General features: G+C 31.8%; 2 protein-coding genes across 2 annotated transcripts in view; one reads left to right on the top strand and one right to left on the bottom strand.

Moving 5' to 3' along the window:
- Nucleotides 1–923: 923 nt before the first annotated feature.
- On the top strand, nt 924–9,058 carry LOC143430521 (uncharacterized). The gene is made up of 3 exons (XM_076906837.1): nt 924–1,234; nt 3,953–4,176; nt 8,658–9,058. Exons 1-3 carry the CDS (start codon nt 966–968, stop codon nt 9,056–9,058), a joined length of 894 nt encoding a protein of 297 aa, XP_076762952.1. The 5' UTR covers nt 924–965.
- A 4,192-nt stretch (nt 9,059–13,250) lies between these two features.
- Nompa (no mechanoreceptor potential A) overlaps nt 13,251–16,159 on the bottom strand; it is a 51,737-nt gene continuing 48,828 nt past the window's right edge. The window contains exon 19 of the mRNA XM_076906760.1: nt 13,251–13,461. Coding sequence (XP_076762875.1) covers nt 13,257–13,461 — 205 coding nt within the window. The 3' untranslated portion in view covers nt 13,251–13,256. The remainder of the gene's footprint in view (nt 13,462–16,159) is intronic.

The raw sequence follows: 16,159 nt of genomic DNA on the forward strand, positions 1-16,159 counted from the left end.
TCCAAGCTCAAAATTTCTAAGCGTAAATTTTTCCAAACAAAATTTCAAAAGCGCAAAATTTCAGAGCGTAAGTTTTTTAAATGTAAAATTTCTAAGCGCAAGATTTCTCAGCTTGAACATTCCAAGTGCAAAACTTCTAAGCTTGAAATTTCTACGCGTAAGTTTTCTAAGCGTAAAATTTCTAAACGCAAGATTTCTCAGCTTGAATTTTCCAAGCGCAAAATTTCTAAACATAAAATTTCAAAAGCGCAAGATTTCTCAGCTTGAGCTTTCCAAGCGCAAAACTTCTAAGTTTGAAATTTCTACGCATAAGTTTTCTAAGCGTAAAATTTCTAAACGCAAGATTTCTTAACTTGAACATTCCACGCGTAAGAATTCTAAGCTCGAAATTTCTACGCGTAAGTTTTCTAAGCGTAAAATTTCTAAGCGCAAGATTTCTTAACTTGAACATTCCACGCGTAAGAATTCTAAGCTCGAAATTTCTACGCGTAAGTTTTCTAAGCGTAAAATTTCTAAACGCAAGATTTCTTAACTTGAACATTCCAAGCGCAAGATTTCTCAGCTTGAACTTTCCAAGCGCAAAACTTCTGCGCGTAAGTTTTCTAAGCGTAAATTATCTAAACATAAAATTTCCAAAGCGCAAAATAGAGAACTGAACTAAAATTAAAACACGTAGACCCGATGACCTCAAGCATCGATTACTAATCCCATCGCCTTTCATAGAAACATATATCTGAACAGAAATGCCATGTCTTCTCACTCGAGGATAAGAGCTTAATTTTTGTATTTGATTGTCAATGAAAACCAACAGTTTTTGAGTACAGGTTTAGAATCCTTTGTCGAGCTGTTTTTCGAATCGTGTCGTACGCATGTACAAAGCTTTCGGCGCGACATAAATCAGATTAGGGGGAATAAACAAACAGTGGAAGGCCGTCGCGAGAGTGTAGCATTTTTTCTATACTAAAATGGCCTCGTCGACGCTGAAAAGCACTCGCAAGACGTACAGCTTCGAGGAAAGGGAGATCCTGATAGCCTTGATAAACAAGTACGAAGATATCGAGGACAAAAAGTCGGACCCAATATCGATGTACAAACGGAAATCAGCATGGTCTCAGTTGGCCAACGAGTATAACTCGATGGTCGGCCCACAGGGTGTCCGTTCGGCTGTGCAATTGCGACGTTGCTGGGAGAATATGAAAGCGTGCAAACGTAATCGAGAGGAGAAGAAATTACGGTACGTATTACATTATGGACCGTTTATTTTGAATGTAGTGTAAGTCCCTTTTAAACAAAAATGAAATATACTTACGTAATTGATGCTTAATTCAGTGTAAACTTTTTGCTTTATAACCAGTTAGTATTTTATATCTTAAAACTGTTTGCTTTATAACCAGTTAGTATTTAATATCTTAAAACTGTTTGCTTTATAACCAGTTAGTATTTAATATCTTAAAACTTTTTGCTTTATAGCCAGTTAGTATTTAATATCTTAAAACTTTTTGCTTTATAATCAGTTAGTATTTAATCTCTTAAAAAATGCCAATGCTTTTGTTCGATTTAAATGTTGTGTCACGATGCCAAGCCTATTGTTTTCGAAAAATATAAGGATATGCAGCAGCTGTTACCTTATATACCTTCTGTGCATCATGAATATTTCAGAACACTGCCACAAGATTAACAATATATAAATATAATTGACGTTCATAATAAAAAATGCTAATCCTATTTTATTTCTTGTTACCATTTATAAACAAAATTGGATTAATACGAGATATACTTTTTTGAGTAATATTTGTTACTTCAAAATTGAAATTAAATGATATTTACAATTGACTAATTATGAAAATGATGTATGTCCATTTGCAGCCTGGAAATCGTCAATTACTTTAGTTAAATTCGCCTAAATGAAATTTATATAATCAAATTACATATTGATAAATTAGTACAAACATTCCCATGCTTCGCGTAATTAACCTATATTTTTTAATTGTCAGATCTGCTAACGTTCAATTTTCTCGAAACAAAAGAAAATGGACTTGCACCACTTTCAAAATAAACGGTTCATATATTTAATGGAATGAATGCAATAGTTAATGCATTATGTCCTAAAATGAAAAATAGAAGCTTTAAGATATTTAAGTCTCACAGTAGAACATCAGATTGCGAAAAAAATCTTGTAAATTTGTAAAGGAATCATCGTGCCCGTCATCAAGTAGCACTTCAAAGGGATCCTGGCAACTGAAGCTGAAAATTCCAATCTAAATATAACGATTAGCATAAAATGATTAATCAGCAAGAATTAGTACAGTGCAAATAAATAAATAAATTTAAAAATAAATTTTCGAAGGCTTCAAAAGCCAATTTTATTGAATATTTTTTTTTTTTTTTTTGAAACGCTGGTATATGATTTCTCGCTATCGCTCAAACGTTTTCTAACATTTCTTCCTTTCATTTTCCGCCGCTCTCGAAAAATTTGTAAACGTGCAGCCAAAATACAAGCACGTTTTTTTTATATAATTTTTTATATAATTTTATATAATAAATTTTATATAATTTTTATATAATTTATATAATTTTTTATATACATTTTTTATAAACATAACAAATGATTTTATCGTGAACAGATTTTGGTAATTAATATTTACCAATGTTGAAACAGTTTTAATACATGCAGATAACAGTTTCAGTGACGCCTCGTGATTAAAATTAACAAAAATGTTGTTACTGCAGGGAATTTGTTGCTTCTTTTTTGTAATTCTGTAAAATGAAGTAAATATGTGTAAAAAGAAAATTTTGTTGGATTTTTGGTTAAATAGATTCGAGGGAGTCGAGTGCAACGCTTATTGAGAGATTTTAGAGCAGTGATCAGCAACCTATGACCTGTGGGTCACCTAGTGACCCATTGCGAAAATTTATAATTAATAATTTTATAATTAATAATTTTATAATTAATCATTTTGAAATTAACAATTTTATAATTAATAAGTTTGCAATTAATAATTTAGTAATTAATAATTTTTTAATTAATAATTTTTAATTACCCCAAATCTCAAACCTTACAGGTATAACGAAACTGCATCAAGAAAGCCATTAAAATTTTCTTAATTAAAATTCGTTATTCTCTTTTTGCATCTTTTTAAAAAATGATTAAATATTCCTTAATTAAATAGGGGTTTATTTTATTTACATGGTGATTAGTTTTCTGCTAACATTTTATAATTTCCTTCATTTGTAAATATAAATTTGATGATAATTTTTAATTCTGTATTTAAGGTACATTGGAAATTTTTATTTTTTATTTCTAGAATATTTACATTTCCATAGAGAATTTCTAGCAAGAGAATTTTTCCATTTTCGTTTCCAAGTTCTGAGAGTCGAAGCTCTAAGACCTGAGGCTCTGAGCTTTGAAGTTTTGAGAGTTGAAGATCTGAGATCTGAAGTTTTGAGCTCTGAAGCTCTGAGCATTGAAGCTTTGAGAGTTGAAGCTCTCAGAGTTGATGTTTTGAGCTTTGAAGTTCTGAGAGTTGAAGTTAAGAACTCTGAAGTTCTGAACTTTGAAGCCTCTGAGAGTTGAAGCTCAGAACTATGAAGTTCTGAAAGTTAAAGTTCTGAACTTTGAAACTCTGGGAGTTGAAGCTTTAAGATCTGACGTTCTGAGGTTTGAAGCTTTGAGAGTTGAAGCTCTGAGATCTGAAGTTTTGTGCTCTAAAGCTTGGAGAGTTGAAGTTCTGACAGTTGAAGCTTTGAGAATTTGAAACTCTGAGATTTGAAGGTTTTTTTTTAGTTAAGTTTTGAACTCTGAAGTTTTGAGAGTTAAAGTTATACTTACATTGTATTTATAGACTAAATTTTCACAGTTTCTACGTTAACATGTTGAAATAATCCAACAATATATAGCTATTAAATATCCTTTCACTTTAAATACATTATATCTGAACATTTTTCTTTATAGCGGCATTTCGAAAAGTTTTTGTCATCTGTCTAAAGATCGCGCGAAGTCGAAAAGTTGGGATAATGGAAATTCTATGCTGGAACTGCCTATGCCCACTGGAACTGTAGGCCTACCACCGAACGTCGTGTTCGAACCAAAAGAATCTGAACCGTTTACGTTGCAAAGTGTCTGCACTGTGAAACCATCAAACCAAATTTTGAAAGACGAAGGTAATTATAGAAATATAGAAAACAAACTGGTTTCCTTTTATTTTCATTTCCGCATCTTCCACCCCATATTTTGCTTTATACATTTTATAATTTACTTTTAAGTTTTTTTATTTCTTACATTTTTTATTTCTTAGACTTCTTATTTCTTAGATTTTCCATCTTTTTAGATTTCTTATTTCTTAGATTTCCCATTTTTTTAAATTTCTTATTTCTTAGATTTCCCATTTTTTTAAATTTCTTATTTCTTAGATTTCCCATTTTTTTAAATTTCTTATTTCTTAGATTTCTCATCTTTTTAGATTTCTTATTTCTTAGATTTCCCATTTTTTTAGATTTCTTATTTCTTAGATTTCCTATTTCTTAGATTTCCCATTTTTTTAGATTTCTTATTTCTTACATTTCTTATTTCTTACATACCTTGTTTTTAACATTTCTTATTTCTTGCATTTCTTATATATTTCACGTGAAATATTTAACAAATTGGATCTCCTTATTTTAAAAAATCTGTTACACTTTGTTTGGGGGAAATTTTGAAAATAGACTATTTTTGGATAAGAACAATGTTTGCAATACATGTCTATCATATTTCCCTTTATTTTAAGGATTATTTGTAATTTTATTAATTATTCTACGCTGCGTCGATGAGAAAAAAAACTGATACTAAAATTCTTCTTCTAAATATGAATTTTACATAAAGTAAAGTTACAAATTTCCAGAAATTTCCATGCTTCCATCTCTTTTTTTCCAATCTGTTTTTAATTTACCCTTTTGCTTTCCATTTAAAAAAATTCTTCTCACCATATTAAGTTTCAAAAGTTATCTAAAAACACTTTATATACTCACAATTTTCCAGTTTTCTCTGTTTTTATTAAAACATAATAAAATAATTAAGTCTTTTAAAACTGTAAAAAAATTTCACGTCATTCTAATTATAAAATTTCATCTATTATTGATAGTTAAAATATTATTGTAAATATTATTGATAGATAAAATCTTGCATCATTCTTTTTATAAAATTTCATCTATTATTGATGGAAGATCATTAATATAATGATATTCTATAAATTTTTAATTATAATTACAGTAAAATCTGTTTGTGTGCGACTTTTTTCGTGCGATTTATTTTTATGCGGTATATGAATCTCAGCAGTATTGGCACCAGTTTAATGTTTCCTATCAATGTACATATACATGTGTGGACGAGCTCTGATCACGTGGTCTTATTGACGACGATATATCTGGACTTCGCGATGCTTTGCTCATCATAGTACCAAAAAACAAATCAATTAAAATCCTATCTTCAAGCGACGAAAGCGATTTTAGACCAATTCGTCAGAAGAAGATGCGCGTTTTGGATTACGACGAGTAGCAGCAAACTATTTAATGGAACTTGAAAACTTCTCCATGTGTATGTACAATGAAGAATAAAATATTTCTACAATTTTTCCAGGTATAATTTAATTATTTCATTTAATGGAAAGTATTCTCTCATCTATTTTGTAAATAATTGATGTGTTTTCTAAGTGCGACTTTTTTTATGCGGTCCCTGTCTGCCGCATAAAAAGGATTTTAGGTGGTATATCGTACAAAGTTGTTTATTATATGCAAATATTAGTAAAATTTCCAAATACTTTTTTCTACGATTTCTTTTATGGGGTCCACCGCACAAAAACAGGTTTTACTGTATCTATTGCTAACTTTCCCTAGTAACAGAAAATGTCTAATCTCAAATATTGCTATCTTCACCAGTGACTGGTGAATTGCTAGTCACCAGTGACTGACAGTATAAAATATGATAGTAAAGGTAAAAATTCTTTCCCTTTCTTCTTCTTCCTCTGATGAAGAAACAATGCGCACTCTATGCCGCCTTCTAGCAAAGATAATTTCGCTATTGTCACTTTCTGAATCTTGAACTGACATTCTGAGGGCTAAGAAATAACATTGCTGTACCAAGGTATCTGTGCACGCGGCCTGACGGGGAAGTCGCTATAAAACCGCGTGGCACTCAACGTGTAGTGCGTTCGACGTGTATACTCGTCGTGTAAAATAAAAAATTACCATTCACTATAAAAACTCTAAATCTCAATAAAATGTAATAAGAATATTATTTGATGGTATGTTCCCTTTATATTACCAATGCGACCGCTGTGTACTTCGTATGGAGAGTATGGTAGAAAAAGAAAAACGGTGTGCGATAGTAACCCTCTGCACTCGAGGCCTTTTTCGCTTGCGCTAATCAGCAACTCGAGACGGTGTCGGCCAAATTCTGGGAACACTTTACAAATACTTTAAAAACATTTATAAATAAACAAACGTATACGAATAATAAAATTTCACCAGTTTATACATTTATATGTTGAAAACAACAAACTTTGTTACATATTACACTCTGTAATTAGTTTTGGTGTGATATTTTATAAAACAGTGTCCTAGGTGCATCCCCTAGGTTTCTCAGGACACGTATCGCAGTAATACGTGACTTTTCGCCTACTTCCAGGCGTGCTACGGTCAGAACAAACTTTGCAGTCCCTTTTTGGCCCTTTTACCATTATGTGGAGCTTCCCGTTAAGTCGGATTTCATCCGAATGTGACGTAGATGCTTACTGGCGATGCAGTCCTCTCAATTGTTCCACGAGTGTTTTGACATACCGCAGATGGCTCAGCGGCTTTTCCCCTTTCTTGATCTTTTCTTGTTTGTACAAAATGTACGAATTGATGAGGGAAATTTCCATGCTCCAAAAAAAAAGCTTGCGCCACCATTTGAGCGATTTTCGCAAAAAACAATATGTTGACGCATATTGGTCCGCCAGATCAACACCACCCATATATTTTATATAATTCAGTGTACCACATTGGGTTTCTTGACCATGATATCGACACCACCTCGAGAAATTCTTCTGACCGTCGTCATCCCTCGTAGTTAAACAGGTGACAACCCTCTCGTCTTTCCACCCTAAAATTAACGTCTTGCCTTGTCGATACGCGACCGTGAGTGTTTTCGAAAAATTAGGCTTTTTTTTATTTCTTTGGCCAATTCTTTCCTGTTTGTCAAAATTGTTCCGGTAAGATCAGTTTGGATAATTCTTGAGCTATGATACAACTAGTGTAGTAGCGGTCTGTGTACATATGGTGCCCCTGAGCACCTGGAATTTTCTCCAACAACATTTGGTATAAGTGAATACCACGGGATTCGTGTTGATACTGGTAAATCGGGTCTGACCAAGAGCTCTGTGATGAGTGATCCATAATACGGCAAAATGCAACAAATGTAGCCAGTTTTTGAGTCAGCTAGAGCATAAACTCTGATACCCCATTTTGTCGGCTTTTTCGGATTATATGCTATGAATGAAATTCGACCCTTGAATTTTACCGTTCATTCGTCCACACATATGTGTTCGCCCGGGATGAAATAGTCCAAAAACTTAGAGCTGACATATTCCAGAAAACAACTTACGCGTTGTAGGCGCGTTCGTGGATTGGTGTTGCTTGTTGGGATGGATTTTAGATGAAGCATCCAGAAGATTTGGCTGAATCTATCTCTGATGAATGTATCCGCATAAAAAGGAATATAACTAACGGCATTCTTCGACCAATATTCTTGCAAATTGGCCAACGGCATTGTCCCCATGTTGATGATGACAGCAAGAAATGCCCAGAACTCTTCGAGGGTCACATCCGCCAAAACCAAATCCTCTCCAAAGATGTGCCGTTTGCTCGAAAAATGGAAAACGCAAGGAAACAAAGTTGTGATGTACGACCTGTGAAGTCGTACTTTGCGTAGTACCGTGCTTTGAAACATATCACGCATAGATAGCTCGAAATTTTGCAAACTATTTTCATATTTTTCTTGTTTATTCATGCTATCTTCAATTTTTCTTGTTTCTGTATTTTATTATTTTTTGACAATTTTCAAGCTTTTAGTAAGAATAATGTATTGAGAAACGAATTGTTAGTTTTCTTGGCGAATAAAAATGTAATCCTTCCTCGTTTTTCGTAGAATGTACCATTTGCCCTGCGTTCGACGTGTATACACGTCGTTGCTTGTTTTTAAATCCGCACCCTGTGCTGATCTTTTGAAACTAAATTCCACAATTAACTGATTAACAATAGAAATAATTGTAAACTTTCCCTAATAACAGAAAATTTCCAATCTCAAAGATTGCTGTGCTTAGCAATATTTTCTATTGCTAATATCTAAAAACAAGCCAAATGAATGCAATCTTAGCAATAGTTTCTATTGCTAACTTTTCGTAGCAATAGAGAATTTCCAATCTTGAAGGTTACTATCTTAGCAATAATTTGTATAACATTACTAACGTTTCCTATCAATAGCAAATTTCCTTTTCATTTATTAAAAATTGTTATCTCAGTAATAGTTCATATTGCTAACATCCACAGGAATGCAAATGAATGAAAATACACTTGTTAATCTATTTTTGAAATCATTTCCTCGCGTCGTAACGTTATATTTGATTGAAAAATGCTTTTTGTCACCTCAGATTCCATCAACAGTAAAATCGAAGCGAACTCGTTGCCACGTGGCCCAGTAAATGACAGTTTTGGTAAATACACGAAGGACGTGCACTCGTCTGTAGTCGAGCAACTAGGCAAAGGTGAAACAGAGAAGAATCGTTTGCTGTTCAAATCGAACACAACCCAAACATTGGTCTCCCCGTCGATCGTGAACGAGCAGCCTCGCAGAACAAAAAGGTCTCACCACAAAGAGGAGGAACTGCACGTGTTGGCTTTGTCGGAGGCGCAGATGAAAGTTGATATCGCGGCGATGTTGAAAGAGGAGGCCAGGATTAAATTAGAAGAGGCTCACTATCGCAAAGAAGAGGCGAGGCTGAGGATGCTTCTTTTCACGTACAAGCTTGACAGGGTAAAGGAAGATTGAAGAAAGTGAAATTACAATTTGGACGATGGACTTGTCCATTTGTTTCTTTTTTTCTCAGAGAAATAAAAAAAGAGGAATCCTCTTCGATGAAATATATACAATAATAGGCTATATTTGATATGTTCGATATTCTTAATTAATGAGTTTATATGTGCCCATAATTATGAAAGTGGTCTAAGTCATATATTTCTTGTTTCGAGATATTTAGTGAATTGCATTTGAATAAATGAAAAAATATTTTTACATTATGCGACCTTTTTATTCAGAATTTTATTTAATCTTGATTAATGGAAATTTATTGTGAATCTCATACGAAAATGTTATTTTTAAAGTTTGAATTGACTTGGACCATTTTCAAAATTAACTAAATGTCCTATAAATGACTTAAAGCAATAAAGAACTATGAATTTTATTATTTGAAACAATAATTTTAATGAGATAATTCATGAACATTTGTTAATTATTTTAAAAAAGTAATCCATTTTTATCATTTCGAGTTTTGAAGATTCTTAAATCTTAATGTTTTTCTTTCGTTACTGGTCTAGTGGTGGTGTATAATGGAAGTAGCTTAATATTTCCATATATTTTTGGTCTTCCTCTTTTAGGTGAAAGATCCAAAACGTGGAATTCAGAATCATCTAGAGAAGTTTTATAGAACATTTTATAAGGTTCACATTTTCAAGAAAATGTATTTCTTCTTCTACACTTTTCTACCAATTCGTAATAATGCATCAGAGTTGTATAAGTAATTTGCTTTTTTCATTTTCATTTCTATCGACCCAAAATCACGGTCATTCGGAAGAAAGGAATGACTCGATACCAAAAATTTGTTAAATTATCGGTTTATTATTATATAATTTCTTTAAATTTTTCACTTAGACCACTTTCATAATTAACACTAGATGAAATAATAATATAATTTTGAAATTACAACCACCATGTAATGCGGTTCATTTTTGATGATATCGTAAAAATTGCATTGAATAAAATTTCATTTGTTTAAAATAATAATATTGTTTAAAATAATGTGCTGTGAAATAACTGATAAACTCATTTTTTTTCAATTTTGACATAGACCACTTTCATAAATATGGGCACATAAGTGTATAAATAAAATAGATTATAGATTATGGTTATAAAATATCATAGATTATGCAAAAATATGTATATACATGAATAAAATTGATTATGAAGTTTGAATATATTTTTTCTCTCTTCGATGAAATATACAATAATAGGCAATATTCAATTTCTGTTATATCTTTTTATTATTATAGTAATTTCTTTCTAACTACAGTTGAAATCATAATAAACAAACGCCTGTAATTCTGTATTGCTACTTATGACTCACTGAACATTTTTTAACATCTAGTTTTAAAAACACTTTTATTTTTCTGACAATACTTTAAAGTCATAATAAAAATTTGAAAATGCCCATTAATACCTACAATTATTAAATTTAATGTTACAGAAAATTTGCAATTTTTGCAATTATTAAACGTAATTTTATAGAAAATTTGCAATTTTTGCAATTATTAAATGTAATTTTATAGAAAATTTGCAATTTTTGCAATTATTAAATTTAATGTTATAAAAAATTTGGAGTTTTTGCAATTATTAGGTTTAATGTTATAGCAAATTTGCAATTTTTGCAATTATTGAATTCAATGTTATAGAAAATTTGCAATTTTTACATTACTAATGTAATGTTATAGAAAATTTGCAATTTTTGCAATTATTGAATTGAGTATTACAGAAAATTTGATTGAAGGGAGGATTATTGTAGTTAGAATTAGGAACATGGAAAATTACTCGCAAAAATCATGCAGAGGAAAAAAAAGTTCTGAAGTTTTTCTTTAATTTGAAGGAAAAGTAAAAAGTTTTGAACATCACCAAACATATACAAAATTATAAACCACAAAATTTATAGATCGTATTTTCTAACAGTGAACATTATTTACTTAAAGAATAAAGTTATAAAAAAGTTCTTGTTGTTGTTACGACATGTTAATGCATTTTGTACAGTTTAATATTCATTGCAATTATTCGTAGACTTTTTGTAGTGATACATGTATATATTTTAAACTTTTTAATATTTTTATATATTTAGAGAATCGCGTATGTAAAACCTTATTACGTTTTTAAAATCAATCTAGCTTTAACTAAGTAAAGTTAAAATAATATCTATAAAAAAAATTAAAACATGTTTATTTATTTTTTTCTTATTTTTTAAACCTGTACGCGTGAGTAGATTTTGGTAAACAGAAATAGCTTTCAAGCTTTAGCAATTTGTTTTTGTAATGGATTGAACGTTTTTATTTTTTGTTCAAAATTTTCATTTCTGTTGTCAGAAAAAAGAAATGTAAAAAATTGTTTTTCTATTATATCTCACATTTTTCTATTATATCTCAAATATTCTATTATATCTAATTGTTAGAGAAATTAAGAATAAATTTCTATTATATCTAATTGTTAGAAAAATTACACACGAATTCTGTTGCTTAAAGAACGCGTTAACAGATGATCACGGTACAATAATACAATGCAAGTTATTTTTGGTTTCTTTTTTTATATAAATTTTCAGAAACTATTATCGACTTGGCAGTAGCAGTTGGCAGTGGCCAGTAGTAGTTTTGACTAGTACTCTGTTTGAAATTACTAAAGAGAAACGAACGAAAGAAGGGAGAAGCAATAACAAAACGTTTAGATTACTAAAAGATAACAAGTACCGCATGTTTGTTGGTCAGAATGAAAGTTATTCAAAAATACAGCGTGGACGATCAAATTTTCAATTGTTGTCGCTGAGATTGATGACTCTATTAGAAATTCTGGTGAAACATGAATTTTCTGATCGTTTATTAATTAAATGCAGATATATCTATATTTTCTCCTTATTATGATATAACAGAATCAATCGAAATTTCTGTTTCTCGCTCTTCACTTTCGAGTGTATTAAATTAACAATAAGTAAACTGTGGATATTTATGTAAACTCGTATCGTTAAGAAATATATTCAGTCACTAAACAAACTGATTTCATTGGAAATGAGTGAAACTTAGCTTTTAAAGTTGATGAGCTCTTTGAGCACTCAAAGCTTTCTGATCTCTCAAAGCTTGCTTTCTGAACTCTCAAAACTTTCTGAGCTCCCAAAGCTTGCTTTCTGAACTCTCAAAACTTTCTGAGCTCTCAAAGCCTGCTTTCTGAACTCTCAAAGCTTACTTTCTAAGCTTCAAAGCTTTCTGGAGTTCTAAAAGCTTAATTTCTGAGCTTCAAAACTTTCTGAATTCTAAAAGATTACTTTCTGAGCTCTCAAAGCTTCCTGATCTCTCAAAGCTTGCTTTCTGAGCTCCCAAAGCTTGCTTTCTGAACTCTCAAAACTTTCTGAGCTCTCAAAGCCTGCTTTCTGAACTCTCAAAGCTTACTTTCTAAGCTTCAAAGCTTTCTAGAGTTCTAAAAGCTTAATTTCTGAGTTTTAAAACTTTCTGAATTCTAAAAGATTACTTTCTGAGCTCTCAAAGCTTCCTGATCTCTCAAAGCTTGCTTTCTGAGCTCTAAAAGCTTACTTTCTGAGCTCTCATAATTTTCTGAGTTCTAGAAACCTGCTTTCTGAGCTTTCAAAGCTTTCTGAGCTCTCAAAGCTTGATTTCTGAGCACTTAAAGCTTTCTGAATTCTTAAAGCTTGCTTTCAGAACTCTCAAAGCTTACTTTCTAAGCTCTCAAAGCTTGCTTTCTGAACTCTCAAAACTTTCTGAGCTCCCAAAGCTTGCTTTCTGAATTTTCAAAGCTTACTTTCTGAGCTTCAAAGCTTTCTGAGTTCTAAGAGCTTACTTTCTGAGCTCCCAAAGCTTTCTGACTTCTAAAAGCCTGCTTTCTGAGTTCTCAAAGCTTTCTAAACTCCCAAGCGTGCTTTCTGAGCTCTCAAAGCTTTCGAAGTTTTCCAAATTTTCTTAGCTTCCAAAGCTTATGAACTTTCGAAGCTTTAAATTAAAAATAAATTCTAAAAGATAATTTCTACGTTTCCTTTAAATTGCATATCGAGATAAGACAAGCAATCATAGATCAAATTTCTACGAACTTTCGATCCCAATGTGTCTTACGTCTCCAGCATTTACTGCTGTTCTAACGCCTTTCTATTATTTCGAATCGTATAAACATCCACAGTCGACCGATAAGAGCAAACGAACAAGAGAATCGATCTTCACATCAGATGGAAATTATCATCGAGAACTGGTTTTGGGGAGGAGCAACGAGCTGCTTCGAACAACGATGGATCCGTGTAAATCGGCTCGCTTGGGTCGAAGCCAGTTCTTCTCTTGGACGACAATCCCACAGCACCTTCCAGAGCAGTCGACGACAAACTCACGTGTTGCCCAATCACGTTACTCATCGATCGAGAAACGGAGCTGTAAACAGAAAACAAGATGTATACTTGTCTAATATGTACGAGCCAAGAGTCTTCCTTGAAAGTTGTGTAAGAGCATTTTTGAAAAAACGTTAGTTATGATAATAATAAATGCAATTGTTATAAACATGTTGGCTGTTTTACTCTTTCAGAACTTTTCAGAAAGAGAACTTTGCGTTTAAGCCATTTGGTATTATCATTATACGTAAGTAAGTAAGCTGTAAAATTCTATAAAACGCAATAGTTATCACTTATCAGCTTCCACACTTCAAGGTATTTAATTTCTACAGCTCCATGAAACTAGATGGCGCTTATAAGTGTCTACGTATCAAAATAATTGAGTTCTAACGTTCTATTCAATGTGATGGCTCTTCTAAGTTCAACGTTACAATGTAGGTTTTTTAAGTTCTATGCAACGTAATAATGCTTATCTACTTTTACATTTCACGAAATACAATTTCTACAGTTCCGTGCAACTGGATGGCGCTTATAAGTGTCTACGTGTCAAAATAATTGATTTCTAAAGTTCTATGCAACGCGATGTTCTAATCTACGTTCAACGTTTCAATGTAAGTAAGTTTTAAAGTTCTATGCAACGTAATAATGCTTATTTACTTTTATATTTCAAGAAATACAATTTCTACAGTTCCATGCAACTGGATGGCGCTTATAAGTGTCTACGTGTCGAAGAAATTGATTTCTAAAGTTCTATGCAACGCGATGTTCTAATCTACGTTCAACGTTTCAATGTAAGTAAGTTTTAAAGTTCTATGCAACGTAATAATGCTTATCTACTTTTACATTTCACGAAATACAATTTCTACAGTTTCATGCAACTGGATGTCGCTTATAAGTGTTTACGTGTCAAAATAATTGATTTCTAAAGTTCTATGCAACGCGATGTTCTAATCTACGTTCAACGTTTCAATGTAAGTAAGTTTTAAAGTTCTATGCAACGTAATAATGCTTATTTACTTTTATATTTCAAGAAATACAATTTCTACAGTTCCATGCAACTGGATGGCGCTTATAAGTGTCTACGTGTCGAAGAAATTGATTTCTAAAGTTCTATTCAATGCGATGGCTCTTCTGAGTTCAACGTTTCAAAGTAAGCTGTAAATTTCCATACATTGCAATATTGCTTATCAGCTTCTATGCTACAAAGTATGTAATTTTTATACATCCATACAGCAGGATGGCGCTTTCATTGTAGAATGAAGAGTCCTTTAAAACTTCCTTATGCAATCTTTTTATGGGCATCTTTAATACTATTTCTGGTACGTTCATTTGATCATGAGGCGTGATGGTCAATCTTTTTGACCGGAATTTGTTTTAACTCCACTTCTCGTGTTTCGATCAGTCATTTATTCAGATAAGAAGGCACTGCAAATTAATTAATTTGTTACGAAAGAAATGTTAAAAATTTAAATTCCCAATTGGCAAGAAACTGTACTGTAAAAGTTGCAACATTCTGCGATAGTTGCGTGGATAAACCACACTTATGCGTTGATTATATGTTTTAACAAAGTTCACCGTAATATTCCTCTGTAATTCTATGCGAACTTAATTTCAATTCAAATGTTTTATTTTGAATTAATATAGACATGATAGAAAAAAATTATATGTGAAAATGCAACTAGCTTGGTAGAGTAACGTTCAGGTGTTTGTCGAACAAATTCCTATAAAAATAAATTTATTGGTTTGTTATGTTATACATTTTAAACGATACACACTTTTCTTGATAATTATGATTTTTGTACTATTTTAATTATTATAAGACATACGCCAGGAATAAAACAATACAATTGCAAATGGAACTGAATGGAAAGTTTTAAAAAAACGATTTAGCAGGGAACGTGATAAACAGTTTTAAATGTACGTAATTAATGGAATTACAAATATAATTAGTTTTAAACTGGTGTAAGTACAGTTTAGTTCAGAAATTATAGTGCAAAGTTTCTATAGTTCATTTTTTAGCTTTATTAGTTTTTGAAGATTTGAGTTTTATGAGTTTTCTAAGTTTACTGAACTTTCTGAGCTTTTGAAGCTTCTGAGTTTTTTGAACGTTCAAAGCTTTCTGAGCTCTGTAAGCTTTCAAAGTTTCTGAGTTTTCTGAGCTTTCAAAGTTTTCTGAAGGTTTTTTACTCGAAAGTTTTTTAGCTTTCAAGCTTATGAGTTTTCTGAACTTTCAAAGCTTTCTGAGCTCTCGATGGTTTCTTAGCTTTCAAGCTTATGAGTTTTCTGAACTTTCGAAGCTTCTGGTTTTTCTGAACTTCCAGTGCTTTCTGAGCTCCCAAAGTTTTGTTGAGCTTCTTGGGCTCTAGAATCTTCTGAGTTTTCTAAGTTTTCTGAGCTCTAGGCGCTTTTTGAGCTGTCGAAGTTTTCTTAGCTTCCAAAGCTTCTGAGTCTTCTGAATTTTTAATGCTTTCTGAACTCTAGAATCTTCTTAATGTTGCTAAGTTTTCTGAGTTTTAGTAGCTTTTTTGAGTTCTCGAAGTTTTCTAAGCTTTCTGAGCTTTCGAAGCTTCTGTGTTTTTGGAGTTTTCTCAGGCTGAGATGTTTAATAATGAATTCGTGTACAGAAGTTTCTTTGAAAGTGATGTAAGTGCATTACTGAGAAAAATGACCATTCATACATGAAGAGCGTATAATATACATCATTTTAAAGCTTATTTCAAATGTTTCTAAGTAATAATAAT

The sequence above is a fragment of the Xylocopa sonorina genome, chromosome 14 (genome assembly GCF_050948175.1).
Source record: "Xylocopa sonorina isolate GNS202 chromosome 14, iyXylSono1_principal, whole genome shotgun sequence".
Lineage (NCBI taxonomy): Eukaryota > Metazoa > Arthropoda > Insecta > Hymenoptera > Apidae > Xylocopa > Xylocopa sonorina.

Coding starts and splice junctions, on each gene's coding strand:
- LOC143430521 (XM_076906837.1), top strand. CDS start 966: ATGGCCTCGTCGACGCTGAAAAGCACTCGCAAGACGTACAGCTTCGAG. Junction 1,235..3,952: donor CGAGAGGAGAAGAAATTACG/GTACGTATTACA, acceptor TTTTCTTTATAG/CGGCATTTCGAAAAGTTTTT. Junction 4,177..8,657: donor CGAAGGTAATTATAGAAATA/TAGAAAACAAAC, acceptor TTTTTGTCACCT/CAGATTCCATCAACAGTAAA.